This window comes from Chanodichthys erythropterus, chromosome 11 (genome assembly GCF_024489055.1).
Source record: "Chanodichthys erythropterus isolate Z2021 chromosome 11, ASM2448905v1, whole genome shotgun sequence".
NCBI lineage: Eukaryota > Metazoa > Chordata > Actinopteri > Cypriniformes > Xenocyprididae > Chanodichthys > Chanodichthys erythropterus.
The window spans coordinates 7,349,597-7,364,475 of record NC_090231.1 but is presented as its reverse complement, the minus strand read 5'-3'; the positions used below and the strand labels follow the sequence as shown (position 1 = coordinate 7,364,475).

At 37.1% G+C, this 14,879-nt stretch overlaps 1 protein-coding gene across 2 annotated transcripts in view; it reads left to right on the top strand.

Annotated features, from left to right (window-relative positions):
- The window catches only part of elp4 (elongator acetyltransferase complex subunit 4), a 90,283-nt gene extending 75,617 nt beyond the window's left edge, over positions 1-14,666 (top strand). For both annotated transcript variants that reach the window (XM_067401334.1, XM_067401335.1), the window contains exon 10: positions 14,217-14,666. In XM_067401334.1, the coding sequence (XP_067257435.1) occupies positions 14,217-14,327 (111 nt within the window). In that variant the 3' untranslated portion in view covers positions 14,328-14,666. The remainder of the gene's footprint in view (positions 1-14,216) is intronic.
- The last annotated feature ends 213 nt before the right edge of the window (positions 14,667-14,879 follow it).

Sequence of the window (14,879 nt, the reverse complement as noted above, 5' to 3'; positions counted from 1 at the left end):
GTGCACGGGAAATTCTGTCAGTTACGTCATGTGAGGTATCAGTCTTTGGTATCGGGGGTATTTTTACGAGTACATGAGCTTGGTATCGGCCAACATCCCTAATATATACACACTGCTTGACCAAAAAAAGTCACGGTTTGGACTTTTTACAGATAAATGCTTAAGAGTCTATGTCTGGATCATTATTACAGTGATTATTATGTTTCTAGCATGTTATATGTTTGGCAACAGTTTTTCTAACCCTTATTGATGGAGTGTGTAGCTTTTCATTTCTTAAACAACCATGTAGGAAAACACATCATGGCCATATTCCAGGATGACATTGTAATAGAATGGTTGGGAGGGAGCATGAAGAATCTTTTTCACACATGAATTGGCACAGACCTTAAATTCATTGAAAGTTTTTGGGATTTGCTGGAGGAGACTTTACAGAGTGCTCACCTCTTGCATTGTCAATACAAGATCTTGACCAAAAATTGATGGACCTCTTGATGGAAATAAATGTTACATGCTACTTTCAAAATCCTGTCACTGCCACTGTAACGTTTTTCTTGAGCCTTACAACGGACAGAATTATGAGGTTGATGACGTTTAATTTTTCCAGTGACTGAATCTGTCACAGCTTCATCCATTTCATCATACTCCTCTGTCTTATTTAGTTAAAAATCTCTTTAAACAGGATTAAAAACTTGCAGCTAGACAATTGAAAGCTGGCTCCTGGCATCATTCATCTTGAAATCATGATTCGATTTGCATCTTCTGATTCGTTCTGTGATCTTAGAGGCTTTTGCTGGCAAAGGGAAGTGGCGTTTAGAGGTTTCTGCCAACAAATCGGTATTTCTGAATGGTCTAAGACTAGGATTTAGCAGGTTTGAAGCAGAAGTATTTGATGAACGTAAACTATGTGCGGAGAACATTCGATCATATCTCACTTTGACGGAGGTGATATTTAGCAGCTTTTGCATCTGAAGTCTTTATATATACAGGTCCTAAAGTTGTCATTCTAGTCAGCTCGGTGTTGTTGGTTAAGGTCAGACTTGTGAGTGTTAAAGCGCAGATTGTGGTTCAAGGGGATGGGGTTACTAATGGCAACACCTTTTCAGCGCTGCAGTATGAAGTCCACACTATGCCGGTCTTTGTCCCCACAAGTGCTGTCCTTTAGTTAAAGGGACTCTTTCTTGTGAAGAGTTACAACCTGTGATGGATTACACCCCCAATTCATTAACACTCTGTGAAGCACTTAAACACACACTTAGACTCTCTTTTGCCCGCTCTCTCTCTCTCTCCGTCTCCAAGTTCCTCTCTCGATCCTCTCACACACCCAGTTCTTCTTTTGTCTCGGTTTGATCTGCAGTTTTGCAAAAGCCAAGTCGTCCATACAAAACCCCATCTTTATCTGCCATTATTCTAAAAGAATCCTTTGCCTCTCTCTCCCCACCTTCTCTTTTTCCTTCTCTCGCTAGCGTTTCTCCTCCCACGTCGTCTTGATAGCTGAAAATACCTGCTGGCTCATTAGCTCCTTCCTCACGGTGCTGCACACGCATAAAGAGCAGCGATGGCTAACAGCAGAAGCCTTTAGCTCACTGTCACACACACACAAATGCACACACTCTCACGCACACTTCCCTTAAGCTTGTGGGCTGCTCTTACTGGGCTGAAGGATGGAGTCCCACACCTCCATTTGTAGCCACATCAGACGGGAGTTTCTTTTTTTTTAAGTCTGCTAGACATCGGGGGACGCTAGCACGCAGCATACATGTACCCTGGAGTGTGATCCAGACTCCGGCACTCAACCGACTGGTCAGGCCCGTAGAGGGAACGGCACAGTAACCCGTGGCCGACCTCGCCACTGCTGCACGTAATGTGTTTAAACTGTGTTTGAACCCCACTTCTGGTATGGGGGGAGGTGGGCAGGAGGAGGACGGCGAATGGGTTTTGTTGGGCAAGTGGAGAACAGACTGGAAGGGCTTCACATTGTATATTTGTCTGTGGTTCCTTTTTGGGGAGTTTACCACTGGCAGTTCCAAGCGCCTCCAGTCTTTAATGAGCATGAAAGGTCAAAAAGGTCAACAAAGTCCTTTCAGAAATGTCACTCTTTTCAATGTAAAATTGCAGAGGATACAATGGGATGGCATGAACATTTAACGGCTGGATTATATTACCTGACTTCAACACAGATTTTAACCCTTTTTCTAACCTGATTTTAGCTTAACGACGAGTCCAGTCTGCATATTTTGTGCTGTCAGAGTTGTCAAATTTCATATAGTATGATGGTTGTTACTAGGGCTGGTCGATTATGGCAAAATTCATAATCATGTATATTTAAAGGATTAGTTCACTTTCAAATTAAAATTTCCTAATGATTTGCTCACCCCCATGTCATCCAAGATGTCCATGTCCTCCTTTCTTCAGTCGAAAAGAAATGAAGGTTTTTGATGAAAACATTGCAGGATATTTCTCCATATAGTGGACTTCAGTGGAGCCCAAACGGTTGAAGGTCAGAATTACAGTTTCAGTGCAGCTTCAAAGCGTTCTACAAGATCCCAGATGAGGTATAAGGGTCTTATCTAGAGAAACCATTGCTCATTTTCTAAAAAAAAAAAAAAAATTGTATTATATACATTTTAACCACAAATGCTCATCTTGAACTAGCTCTCTTCTTCTTCTTCTTCTCTATTTGAATTCCGGCAGTGTAGACACTGCTAAGTGCATTACTGGCCTCCACAGGTCAAAGTTTGAACTAATTGTTATATACTTGCACTAGCATATTGAATATGACAATTTAGTTTGACCTGATTTACTAAACATGGAAAATTAGCGCAAATTCCAAAAACAGCACTGATGGAAGTGTATGTGATCTACTGAATTAAAGAATACAGACGCATCCGGATCATTTCCATAATGACCAACGTAATCTACCAAGAGCAGCACAAATTAGCGTCTGGTTTAAGACATCCTCTTTTTTTGGGGCAGTAAATCATGGCGCAAATAACAGTAAATTGACTAGCGCAAACATTAGTAAATCACCTTGCATTATTCATTTAAATACTCTCTTCCCATAAATTTTGGGTCTGAAAGGAAAACTCCTACAAATGCATATGCAATAAGGTCAACTGCAAAAACAACCCAGTCTAGTCTCATTAGAAAAACGTACCTCTGTAATCATAACTGTATGAAAACCATTTAAAGTGCTTGCTGTTTTACTGCCTCTAGTGTTCATTTCTGTTGGAACTGCATTTATAGGCACGTATTGGTACGTATTTTGCAACTTGGAAAAATTTCCCCACAAGTACATCTTTCCATGAGACCAGGTTGAAACAACCCTATAATAATTTTTCACTGTGTGTCTTTAGTAAATCCTGACAGTAGTGTTTTAATGCCAAAAGAGGGTTTGCGTTGGCACAAGCCGTTAGTAAATCTGGCCTTTGGTAATTTAGAGTAGACTATAGACTATACTATATACTGAAGAGGCTACTTTCAAAAACATAAAAAATCGTACTGATCTTAAACTTATGAACTTGTGAGCTTCAGTGAGAAAATTATTCACAATCAACTGTTCGGTCACTGTTTTCTTATTTCACTAGTTATTTACATTTATATGAACCCAGTGCTTAGTTACACAGTCATCATGTATAATAATCACTTTTTTGGTTTGCTATATGTTCTGTGGAAGGATACATTTGGATTTATGTAGTTCTTCAGTTACAACACACATATTACTGACATTTATATGTAAAATGTATTTGTAACTCTCCACAAAAGGGTTAAAACAAGCATTTTGAGAAGCTAGCAGAAGCAGAGGTGGTGTTTCTCGTGATACACTGTCATATCATATACTGCCTTCATTTCTCAGCTCAGCCAATCGGATATGAAAGCAGCACTTACACGTGTTTGTCCTCTGTGCCTTTTGCACCCCGGAGTACCTTGAGGGCATCCGCCTCTGCATTCATATTCCGGCCAGCCAGTCCGCAAGGGTCTTAATCCCCCAGCGTACATCCAACGCCCATCCGACAGCACCCAGGGTCCATTCTTATGGCACCTCTCCAAATCCGAACGAGCAGAGAGGAGTGAAAACTCCCCCTGGACTCCTGACCTCTGCAGTCGCTGGCCTAAAGACTCAGAGCACAGTGGACACAGCTGACCAGAGGGCGAGGTGCAATGAGAACGATACTGATTGTGCTACACAGTTGGGGTTTTTTATTATCTCGGTTACTTTCACTTGTCCTCGGGTGCTTGTCTCTTGGCTTGGGTTGGATTTTGAATAACGTGCAGAAAGAAGCAAATGAAAAAGAAAATTGTGATAATTATAGTGCTGACGCCAGAAGTTATTGCTTCACATTATTTCATGTCCGATGGTTCTGATATTATGTTGGCCCCCCAAATTGCATATTGTGAAACAGAGCTGTGTTTAAGAGCACTAACTCTTGGTGCTTGTTTAAACATGGTTAATTAAAAAACCCGCCATGCAGAAAACACAAATGGAAGAGTTTGGCAAGAATTGTGTATGGATATATACACACATTTCTATTTTTTTTTTATATTTAAATGCATGTATATATGTGTGTGTATATATCTCTATATATTTAAAATATATTTTAATAATATATATATATATATTTATTTATATATATATATATATATATATATATATATATATATATATATATATATATATATATATATATATATATATATATATATATATATAATATTATTAAATATATATAATATTATTAAATATATATATATACCTTAAATTCATTGAAAGTCTTTGGGATGTGCTGGAGGAGATTTTACAGAGTGCTCACCTCTTTCATTGTGAATTACAAGATCTTGACCAAAAATTGATTTGAAAAACATCACTACATGTATTTCCATCGAGAGGTACAATATATTGAACAATATACAGTGGTGTGAAAAAGTGTTTGCTCCCTTCCTGATTTTTTTTTGTTTTGTTTTGTTGTTGTTGTTTTTTTGCATGTTTGTCACACTTTAATGTTTCAGATCATCAAACAAATTTAAATATCAAAGTTTATTACCCCCCCCCCCCAAGAAAGTAATTGAGATCTATCAGTCTGGAAAAGGTTATAAAGCCTTTTCTAAAGCTTTGGGACTCCATCGAACCACAGTGAGAGGCATTATCCACAAATGGCGAAAACATGGTACAGTGGTGAACCTTCCCAGGAGTGGCCGGCCGACCAAAATTACCCCAAGAGCGCAGCGACGACTCATCCAAGAGGTCACAAAAGACCCCACAACAACATCCAAAGAACTGCAGGCCTCACTTGCCTTAGTTAAGGTCATTGTTCATGACTCTACCATAAGAAAGAGACTGGGCAAAAAATGCATGGCAGAGTTCCAAGACGAAAACCGCTGCTGAGCAAAAAGAACATAAAGGCTTGTCTCAGTTTTGCCAGAAAACATCTTGACGATCCCCAAGACTTTTAGGAGAATACTCTGTGGACTGACGAGACAAAAGTTGAACATTTTGGAAGGTGTGTGTTCCATTACGTCTGGCATATAAGTAACACAGCATTTCAGAAAAAGAAAATCATACCAACAGTAAAATATGGTGGTGGTAATGTGATGGTCTGGGGCTGTTTTGCCTGGAAGACTTGCTGTGATAAATGGAACCATGAATTCTGCTGTCTACCCCAAAAAAATCCTGAAGGACAATGTCCGGCTATCTGTTCGTGATCTCAAGCTGAAGCGAACTTGAGTTCTGCAGCAGGACAATGATCCAAAACACACCAGCAAGTCCACCTCTGAATGGCTGAAGAAAAACAAAATGAAGACTTTGGAGTGGCCTAGTCAAAGTCCTGACCTCAATCCTATATTGAGACCTTAAAAAGGCGGTTCATGCTCAAGCCCTCCAATGTGGCTGAATTACAACAATTCTGCAAAGATGAGAGGACCAAAATTCCTCCACAGCGCTGTAACAGATTCATTTTAAGTTATCGCAAATGCTTGATTGCAGTTGTTGCTGCTAAGTGTGGCCCAACCAGTTATTAGGTTTAGGGGGCAAGCACTATTTCACACAGGGCCATGTGGATTTGGATTTTGTTTCCCCTTCATAATAAAGACTGCATGTTGTGTTTACTTGTGTCATCTTTGATTAATATTTATATATGTATATATAAATACACACACACACATATATATATTATATAAACACAAACTTTTGTTAGATGCGATTAACCGTGATTAATCGATTTGACAGCATTAGTGTTGTCAAAATTACTGACTTTTATACCAAGTCAGTACTGAAATTTAAAAAATGTGACTCTTTGAACGTTGAGCAGATTCATAAACGCCTCTGATGACTGTGTCAACACAATGGCCAATCAGATATGTCTGTGTTTGGCTACAATGATCAATGCACTGTAGTGTTTGAAAGCACACGGAAGTGTTTGAATGTGAAAGCGTTTTGAAACTGGGGGCATTTAAAAGCAGGCATCTATCAGCGGACCGGTCCACTGATAGATGCCTACTTTCAAAAGCTGCTGTGTGTATTTGAGTATCGACTTGGTATCGAAGTCTGTTCTTTTGACAACACTAGACAGCACATATATATGTGTGTGTGAGTGTGTATGTGTGTGTGTGTGTGTGTGTGTGTGTGTGTAATATATGTTTGTGATGGTAAATACTCAGAGAGGATCTTCAAGAATCACATAATGGCTCTTCCCAGGGTTTTAATGCTCTTAACGCATTGATGTTAGGTAAAAGTACATGATGCTAGACTCTTAGGGAATGAAGGAAACTGAAGATAGTGAGATGGTGATCTTTGAAGAATCATATTACACTGGTCTTCGTGATCAGTGTGAAAGAAGACAATAACAGGTAATATTGGTTCTAATTAGACTAAGCTGGTCTTCAGTAACCTCTCCGTTTGCCCTCCAGCACACATATATGTGCCTTTAAAGAACTCATTTAAGAATCAGCATTTAAAAATAAGAAGTACTGTTCTGGAAAATGTGTGCATGTCTGTCAAACACAAAGGCTTCTGGACATGTGCAATGTTATTGCATGGGATATTTAACATGTTTAAACTACAGTTTGTGCTCTCATGCATCATTTAGCATTTTGCTTATGAAATCCAAAGCTTGGTGAAAAATGAAGACACAAGCTTAATGTTAGTGTTGGGAATCAAGAGTTGGTTCTTATTCCCAACTGGTTCCATTTCATACCAGAATCATAATATAATTTTTAAGAATTATAATAGCTTAATGAAATATATTTGGTTTACATTGTATATAAAGATGTTTTATTTTTATCAAAATATTTTATTTGGCTTAGATTATGCCCAGTTTCACAGACAAGGCTCAAGCCTAATCCCAGACTAAAATGCATGTTTGAGCTGTTTTTACTAAAAGCAACTTGCACTGACTTAAAATATATCAGTGCCATTGCACACCAGTAGTGTTTTTTCTAAGGCACATTTATAAAAGCTACTTCCTAATTAAACTAAGGCCTAATCCTGGCTTAATCTAAGCCCTGTCTGTGAAACCAGGTGTTTTCTGAAAACGTGTTGCACATTGTGATCTATTCTTTGGTAAGGTGAAAACCTTTTTACACTATCCCAGACTTTTTTATTTGGGGTCTGAATTCAGGTACATTGCTTTTCATCTTTCCTAATTTACCCGAATTCACCCCATGTAAAGTCTGCTGCTTCAGTCCAAGCTCCTCTGATCCCAAAGCACGTTACGTTAAGTGTGTTGAAACACAATCTCCTGTGAGATTTGTGGTGATTCTTCACAAGTGCCAGTGTGACCATCAAGAAGTAGCTGGAGGGCTTTGAAGCTATTATCAGTGTGAGGTTTTGTTCGGCGTGGAGTGTTATTTGTAACCCTCTTAAGGAAAGCCACTCTTCATGTTCCTCTCGAGAGCCTCTTGTAAATCACTTCAAGTGATTTGAACTGATTTTGTTCAAGTGAGTTGTTGGCAGAAATTGTTGTTTGCATGAAACACTTCATGACAATGATTGCCTCTTAATAATCCACTCATCCCTTTAATGATCCCAGAGCTTTCTATAGGCTCAGTTGGTTGTCTTTTATATTATGTTTTAAGTGTGTAACTTTCTTGGTTAAAATTTCTCCTATCTCAGCTTAATATGCAATTATAAATAAGCCATTCTGGTTTTGTTTGTTTAAATGTTGTATCTTTCATCTGTTTGTCTGACCAATGGCAGACACCTAAAGATACAAAACTAAACAAAAAGTCTTTTATGGTGTGTATTTTGCAGTGGAACTTAACAAACATCTCAAACAAAGGGTGCTGGGATAAAACTTTTCTGCAGTATCGGTCCACTTGTTTGGTGCCCACATGGGATCGAATATCAGCGTTCACACTTATTCAAATGAACCACGCTAACAGAGCACCCTTAGACTTAAACTATACCAAAAACATTATGTTTACACAGTTCCTGCATTTCCACAGTAGGACATAGTGTGTTCAAGTGTGTGTCAGGTTCAAGTCCTCTTAGTCACACTGTCTAGTGTTGATTGGTCTAGCCGGCTGAGAGGCTGACAGTAGTATGTGAAGGGATGATGATGATTATATTGCAAATTGTATGCAATAATGGGCTTTGAAGAGTTTATAATGACGAACACTTTGTAAAGAACCATTTTGAAGGTTATATTAGCTGTGTGAACTTTGTTTATGCTGCGTAAGGCAGTTGCGAGCTCGAGGGCAGGAAGCACGAGAATTAAAGGGGCCGCAGCCTGAAATGTGATTTTCAAACTCATGCTGATGTAAACAAAATGATCTTGGCAAGTATTCATGCAAACATTATCTGTTATGTCTTAAGTGAACATTTGGTTAACTGTTAAGGAAAACATCTGTTGTGTAACATTATATTAGATCCGTGTGATACAGTAGGTCTTAATATATAAGCTGTCTGTTTCATTAATGTTAATCAAACAATTGTGGTATCATGGAAAAAAAAAGTTTAATATATATTTTTCCTAAATATTTCATTTTGACTTGGTGTTTGTCAAATCTGGTGTTATTACCAGGGATTTTAAGGTATGGTTGCTGGTGATTTTGTTTCGGGACCTCCAGAAACCTTAACTCGATTTTTCTCAAAATTGACTTTGCTGACTTTGTCAACTTCAAACAGGTGTAGTTCAGTCATTTTTGTCGGATTCCAACAAATCATACATTATTTTGAAGGTTTTTTAGATAATGTTAGAATAACAATAACAATTTTTTTTAAATTTGCTCATTCCGACTCCTTTTGCCAGCACGGGTCACATTTATATTTATATATATATATATATATATATGAAGGCAAACGCTAGTCTCCCTTCTCTGCAGAACGCAAAATATCCGCTCAACCAATCACAGCGCACCATTCCATGCACTGTAAACAGTAATGGCGGTACTCTGAATACACCTGGCATCCTTGTTTTCCTTATCTAATTTGTACTTTGTGATCAACAAAAACAGAAAAATGTACAATTTTGACGGCATTGATGAACCTGTAGTTGTTTCTGCGGTGGGGAAGAAACGCAAGTCATCGAAATGTAATCATTTACGTGAGGAGATTAAGAAGTTATAAAGTAATTTATAACATTAACAAGATGACTCGTTGAATTCATTTTGGGAGCGACGACTGAATGTATTTTTACTCAGATGCCTGTATGTAAGATTAGTATTGACAAAGTTCAGAGGCTGTCATATATGTGAATCAACTTACTTTGTTGTGTATTTTCAATATGAAATATAACTTTTATATTGATGGATTAATTGCATTTTTGAAAAAAAAAAACAAAAAAAAAACGTGTCATTGATTTATTGCATTTTTATATATATATATATATATATATATATATATATATATATATATATATATATATATATATATATATATATATATATATATATATATAATATAATATTATAATATATATAATTTTATCATTTTTTATCATTACATATATTTGGTCCGCTTTTTTGGAAAACTGCAAAGAGCTAACAGTTCTCACCGTGTTTTTTTTTTTTTTTTTTGCCTTCAAACTGATGTATGATGTAAAATTACATCATGATGTCCTCACCCTCATGTGGAGCACAAATTCAAACGGACATTCCCTGCAGCTCTTTTAGATATAACAACATAGTGACAAAGCTCCAAAAATTACAAAAACATTCAGAAAAGTTTCGAAATGTCATGAGGGTGAGTACAGAATTTGGATTATGTGGTGAACTATCCCTTTAAGTTCCAACATCTTCCTATCTACAGATCCCTTCTCATGTTCTTCACAATTCCTCCTGATAAGCTTAACATTTTGATCCTGGGTGTCTCCTGATTAGGATGCATTGTAGCCTTGAGGGTTTTTAGGGGGAAAGGATCTGAAGCTCTTAAAGGTGTGTGGAAAAGGCTCAGGGAAATTACAGATTGTCCTGAGCTTCTGCGGCCGACCCTTTTAGGCACATGACTTACCTGCTGTTCAACAAACAATAGCAGCTTTAGAAGGCCTTTGTTTGGTAGGAGATAAACATCAACCTGAGGAGAAAAAGGTCACCTGAATTAAGGATGCAGTTGCAGGTATGCTTGTTGCTTGTGGCGATTCACTTGCCGTACAGAACTGTAGTTAATCATGCACTTGACTACTCTCGACACTGTGTGTGTGTGTATACCTTGTGTTGAGTCCCTCATTAGCCTCTTTAGAGCAAGCTTCTGGCATCGCTCATTGCCTTGTTAGAGATTAGTGCCCATGTGGGCCAAGTTACCGTAATAAAACGCTTGATTCTAATGACTCTCCTCTAAGCCGTAACTCTACGCACAAACCTCCAAAAAGCTTGAGCCTCCCTGAAGGGTTTTTAGCAGCACGCTAACAGTTACACTTCTCGGACCATTTAAGGCGCATGGCCAAGCGTCTAACGCGATTTGTGTTCACACACTCTGTTTCGTCTGTCTGCAAACATGTTTTCTCACCTGTCTTAAGTCTACAGATCTTCACGGTGGAGGTAAGAAGCTGAAACAGGAATCACTGGCTAAAAGTGTCTGTGAGGACTTATTCATTTAAACTGCTCTCGGATTGTAAAGGTTGGGTTTTTTTGTATTCGAACCCTATACAGATGCTTTGTTTTTAGTCTTTACAGAAGTTCAATAAGTGCTGCTCAGTTCAATATCATATGAGCTGCCTATCTAGACCAGTGTTATTTTTATACTTTTATATTAATTATTTCATTATTTAATATCTATTTTTTATTAATATTTAGAATTTTCTTTTATTTTTTTATTTTCAGTTTTCTATTTTATTTTAAGTTTGAGGAATTAAATTTTTTGTCGCTTATTTGTTTTTGTTTTTTTTTATTGTAGTTTCAGCCATTTTGGTTCTTCAACTTGTTATATTTAATCTAATTTTCATTTTTTTTTTTTTATTAAAACTGAAAATATAAAAATAAAAGCAAATTCAAAATATTAATAAATATTAAATAATTAATAAATACTTTAATAGCTGCCATTGAAATATCTATACTATTATAGTATTTATTAATTATTTAATATTTAGAATGTTTTTATTTTTATATTTTGTTTTCATTTTCATTTTATTTTAATTTTAAAGGTGCCCTAGAACGTTCTTTTACAAGATGTAATATAAGTCTAAGGTGTCCCCTGAATGTGTCTGTGAAGTTTCAGCTCAAAATACCTCATAGATTTTTTTTTATTAATTTTTTTAACTGCCTATTTTGGGGCATAATTAAATATGCTCCAATTCAGGCTGCGGCCCCTTTAAATCACGCGCTCCATGCCCCCCAAGCTCTCGACTATAATACAGTGCATTTACAAAGTTCACACAGCTAATATAACCCTCAAATGGATCTTTATGAGATGTTCGTCATTCATGCTGTATGCATGCTTCGGATCATGTGAGTATAGTATTTATTCGGATGTTTACATTTGATTCTGAATGAGTTTGATGGTGCTCCGTGGCTAAAGCTAACATTACACACTGTTGGAGAGATTTATAAAGAATGAAGTTGTGTTTATGAATTATACAGACTGCAAGTGTTTAAAAAATGAAAATAGCGACGGCTCTTGTCTCCGTGAATACAGTAAGAAACGATGGTAACTTTAAACACATTTAACAGTATATTAGCAACATGCTAACGAAACATTTAGAAAGACAATTTACAAATATCACTAAAAATATCATGTTATCATGGATCATGTCAGTTATTATTGCTCCATCTGCCATTTTCGCTATTGTTCTTGCTTGCTTACCTAGTCTGATGATTCTGCTGTGCACAGATCCAGACATTCTGCCCTTGTGTAATGCCTTGAACATGGACTGGCATATGCAAATATATAGATATTAATGATCCCGACTGTTACGTAACAGTCGGTGTTATGTTGAGATTCACCTGTTCTTCGGAGGTCTTTTAAACAAATGAGATTTATATAAGAAGGAGGAAACAATGGAGTTTGAAACTCACTGTATGTCTTTTCCATGTACTGAACTCTTGTTATTCAACTATGCCGAGGTAAATTCAATTTTTTGATTCTAGGACATCTTTAACAATGAAATTAAAATGTTTTGTTTTGTGTTTATATATATATATATATATATATATATATATATATAGTTACATTGTTGTCAAAGTTTGTTTAAATCAGTTGTGAGTTGAGTCTACCTTGGCCTTTCTATTCCTTTTTGTTCTTGTCCTAACCAGCCACGACCACATCCTGAGTTATCAGTCTCATAGTTTCCATGTTCAGGTTGTTTTTCTTTGCTCTTGGTAGCCCCGCCCACAGTGCAATCTCATTGTAGATTATAATTTCATTATATTAATGCTGCCTTTACGTGCTATCGGAATTATCATTAATACAAGTTTCCTAATTAAAAACCGGACACTAATGCCCTCTCAATTCATATTTACCACAAGGAAGCTCTGGGATAATTTTGCTACCCAAGTTCCCGAGTTGGGCGGGCCATAAACTTTAAACATGGCGGAGGAGAGAATGATTGCTGCTGTGACTGCTGTTCTTTACTAGTTTTATCCACAACAGCTACATCACCTTGTCTTGTCATTACAGTAGTGCATGTTTACATATATGAAGAATCATTTAAAGCATATTGTATGTTTTATACACAGCAAACATAGCCTGTATTTCACTGAAATTCCATAATTGTCAGCAAGCTGACTATATAGATAGTGCTGTGAATGTTTATATGCAAGTGTGTTGGCACTTTGCAGTTTCTTCGCAATAAGTGTAAATAGTAGTTCAATACTGTTTGCACCTCAGTATTTTAGTACATTATAAAATAGTATGCAATAATAACATATTGAGTGTAAATGATTGTATTTATTGAATAATTGCCACCTTATTGAGACAATAAAGCCCTCTCTACACTGCTTTTTGTCTACTACTTTTTTCTGGCCAAACCAGACATTGGTAGGCGAAGTTAGTGTAAATAGCCTCTGCCAACAAGGCGGGCTATTTGCACTTGGTGTAAATAGACACTCTGATGTTGATATGGTTGTGGGTGAATGGGACGCTAAATATCATTTTGGCTTTAATAAGGTTTTCCCAATAAATAGGCAAGAGTAAACCTGGTGTCCTCCGTGATTCCTGTTCTTTTCAACAACAAAGCACTTGAACACAACAGGCTCGTAATTACGACTTCAGAAGTGGGATTTATGTAATTTCTAAAAGCATGTGAAGGCTGGATAAAGCACAAATATCTGTTGGAAATCTGTGATTTTATACTTTATGTGGTATTTCATACTTTTAGTGAGGACAGAAATGATTTGACATTAAAAAATGTCTTCACACCATGTCGTATACATGTATCATGTACATGCATTACCGTTTAAAGGTTTGGCACAACTGTTTCCAACACTGATAGTAGTCAGAAATGTTTCTTGAGCAGCAATTCAGCATATTATGATTTCTAAAAGACCATGTGACCCTGAAGACTGATGGAATTAATTACATTTTAAAATATATTCAAATAGAAAACAGTTATGTTAAATAGTTACTTTATTTTTGATCAAATAAATACAGCTTTGGTGAGCAGATGAGCCTTTTCAGTTGCTTGAATACAGTAATTCAGACAATATAATGGTTAACACTAAAATACCACTGTATTACCATGTGATACCATCACTATACCAATGTACCGTGACAGGTTTGTTTTGCATTTGTAGCTTCATCACTTGCCCTCCACATTATTCTTACATCCTCCCTCTCTCTCCCTCTCTTTCAGAGACTGCATTTGCCTCCAGACCTGTCAGAGACGGTGAGTCGAGTGAGTAAAACAGAAGTGGCAGCAGGATGTGGTACCACTGCCACAGGCAACAAGCACCTAGATTTCTAGCGGATTCCCATCCCTCCTGCAACCTCCCCCTCCCATTCCCACCTCCACCCCTGTGATGTTCAAGGGCAGAAGAGCGCTGGAGCTGCACTACGCCAACACTAGGTTACAGTCGCACCTGCACTGACACGCTTACTTGAATATTAGTGAAAGAGATCAAGATGGCACAGCGTTTAGTAACTACATACAAGATACTCAGTGCCACAAGAATCTGACAAGTACCTGTTGCTCTCTTTGGATAAAGCGAGAATGTGACACAAATAACAATAACGTAATTTGGCTACCGGTGTCTTTTCAGTGTGCTTCATGGTGTTTATTAGCTTAGATAGCTAATAAATATATGGCGTCAATAAAGTTTCTACAAAATGTAATAAATGTCATGTTTTTATTCAGGCTCAAAACAAGCTTTGTGGCAGAAAATGGTTTCTACTCTCATCCCTCATTTTTTACAAACTTTTTTTTCCATACAAATATTTTTGTCTTGATTGAATTAACAGGAGAACGAACACGTGACGATATTCCTCATTTAAATAAGGCATATGCAAAATAAAGGGG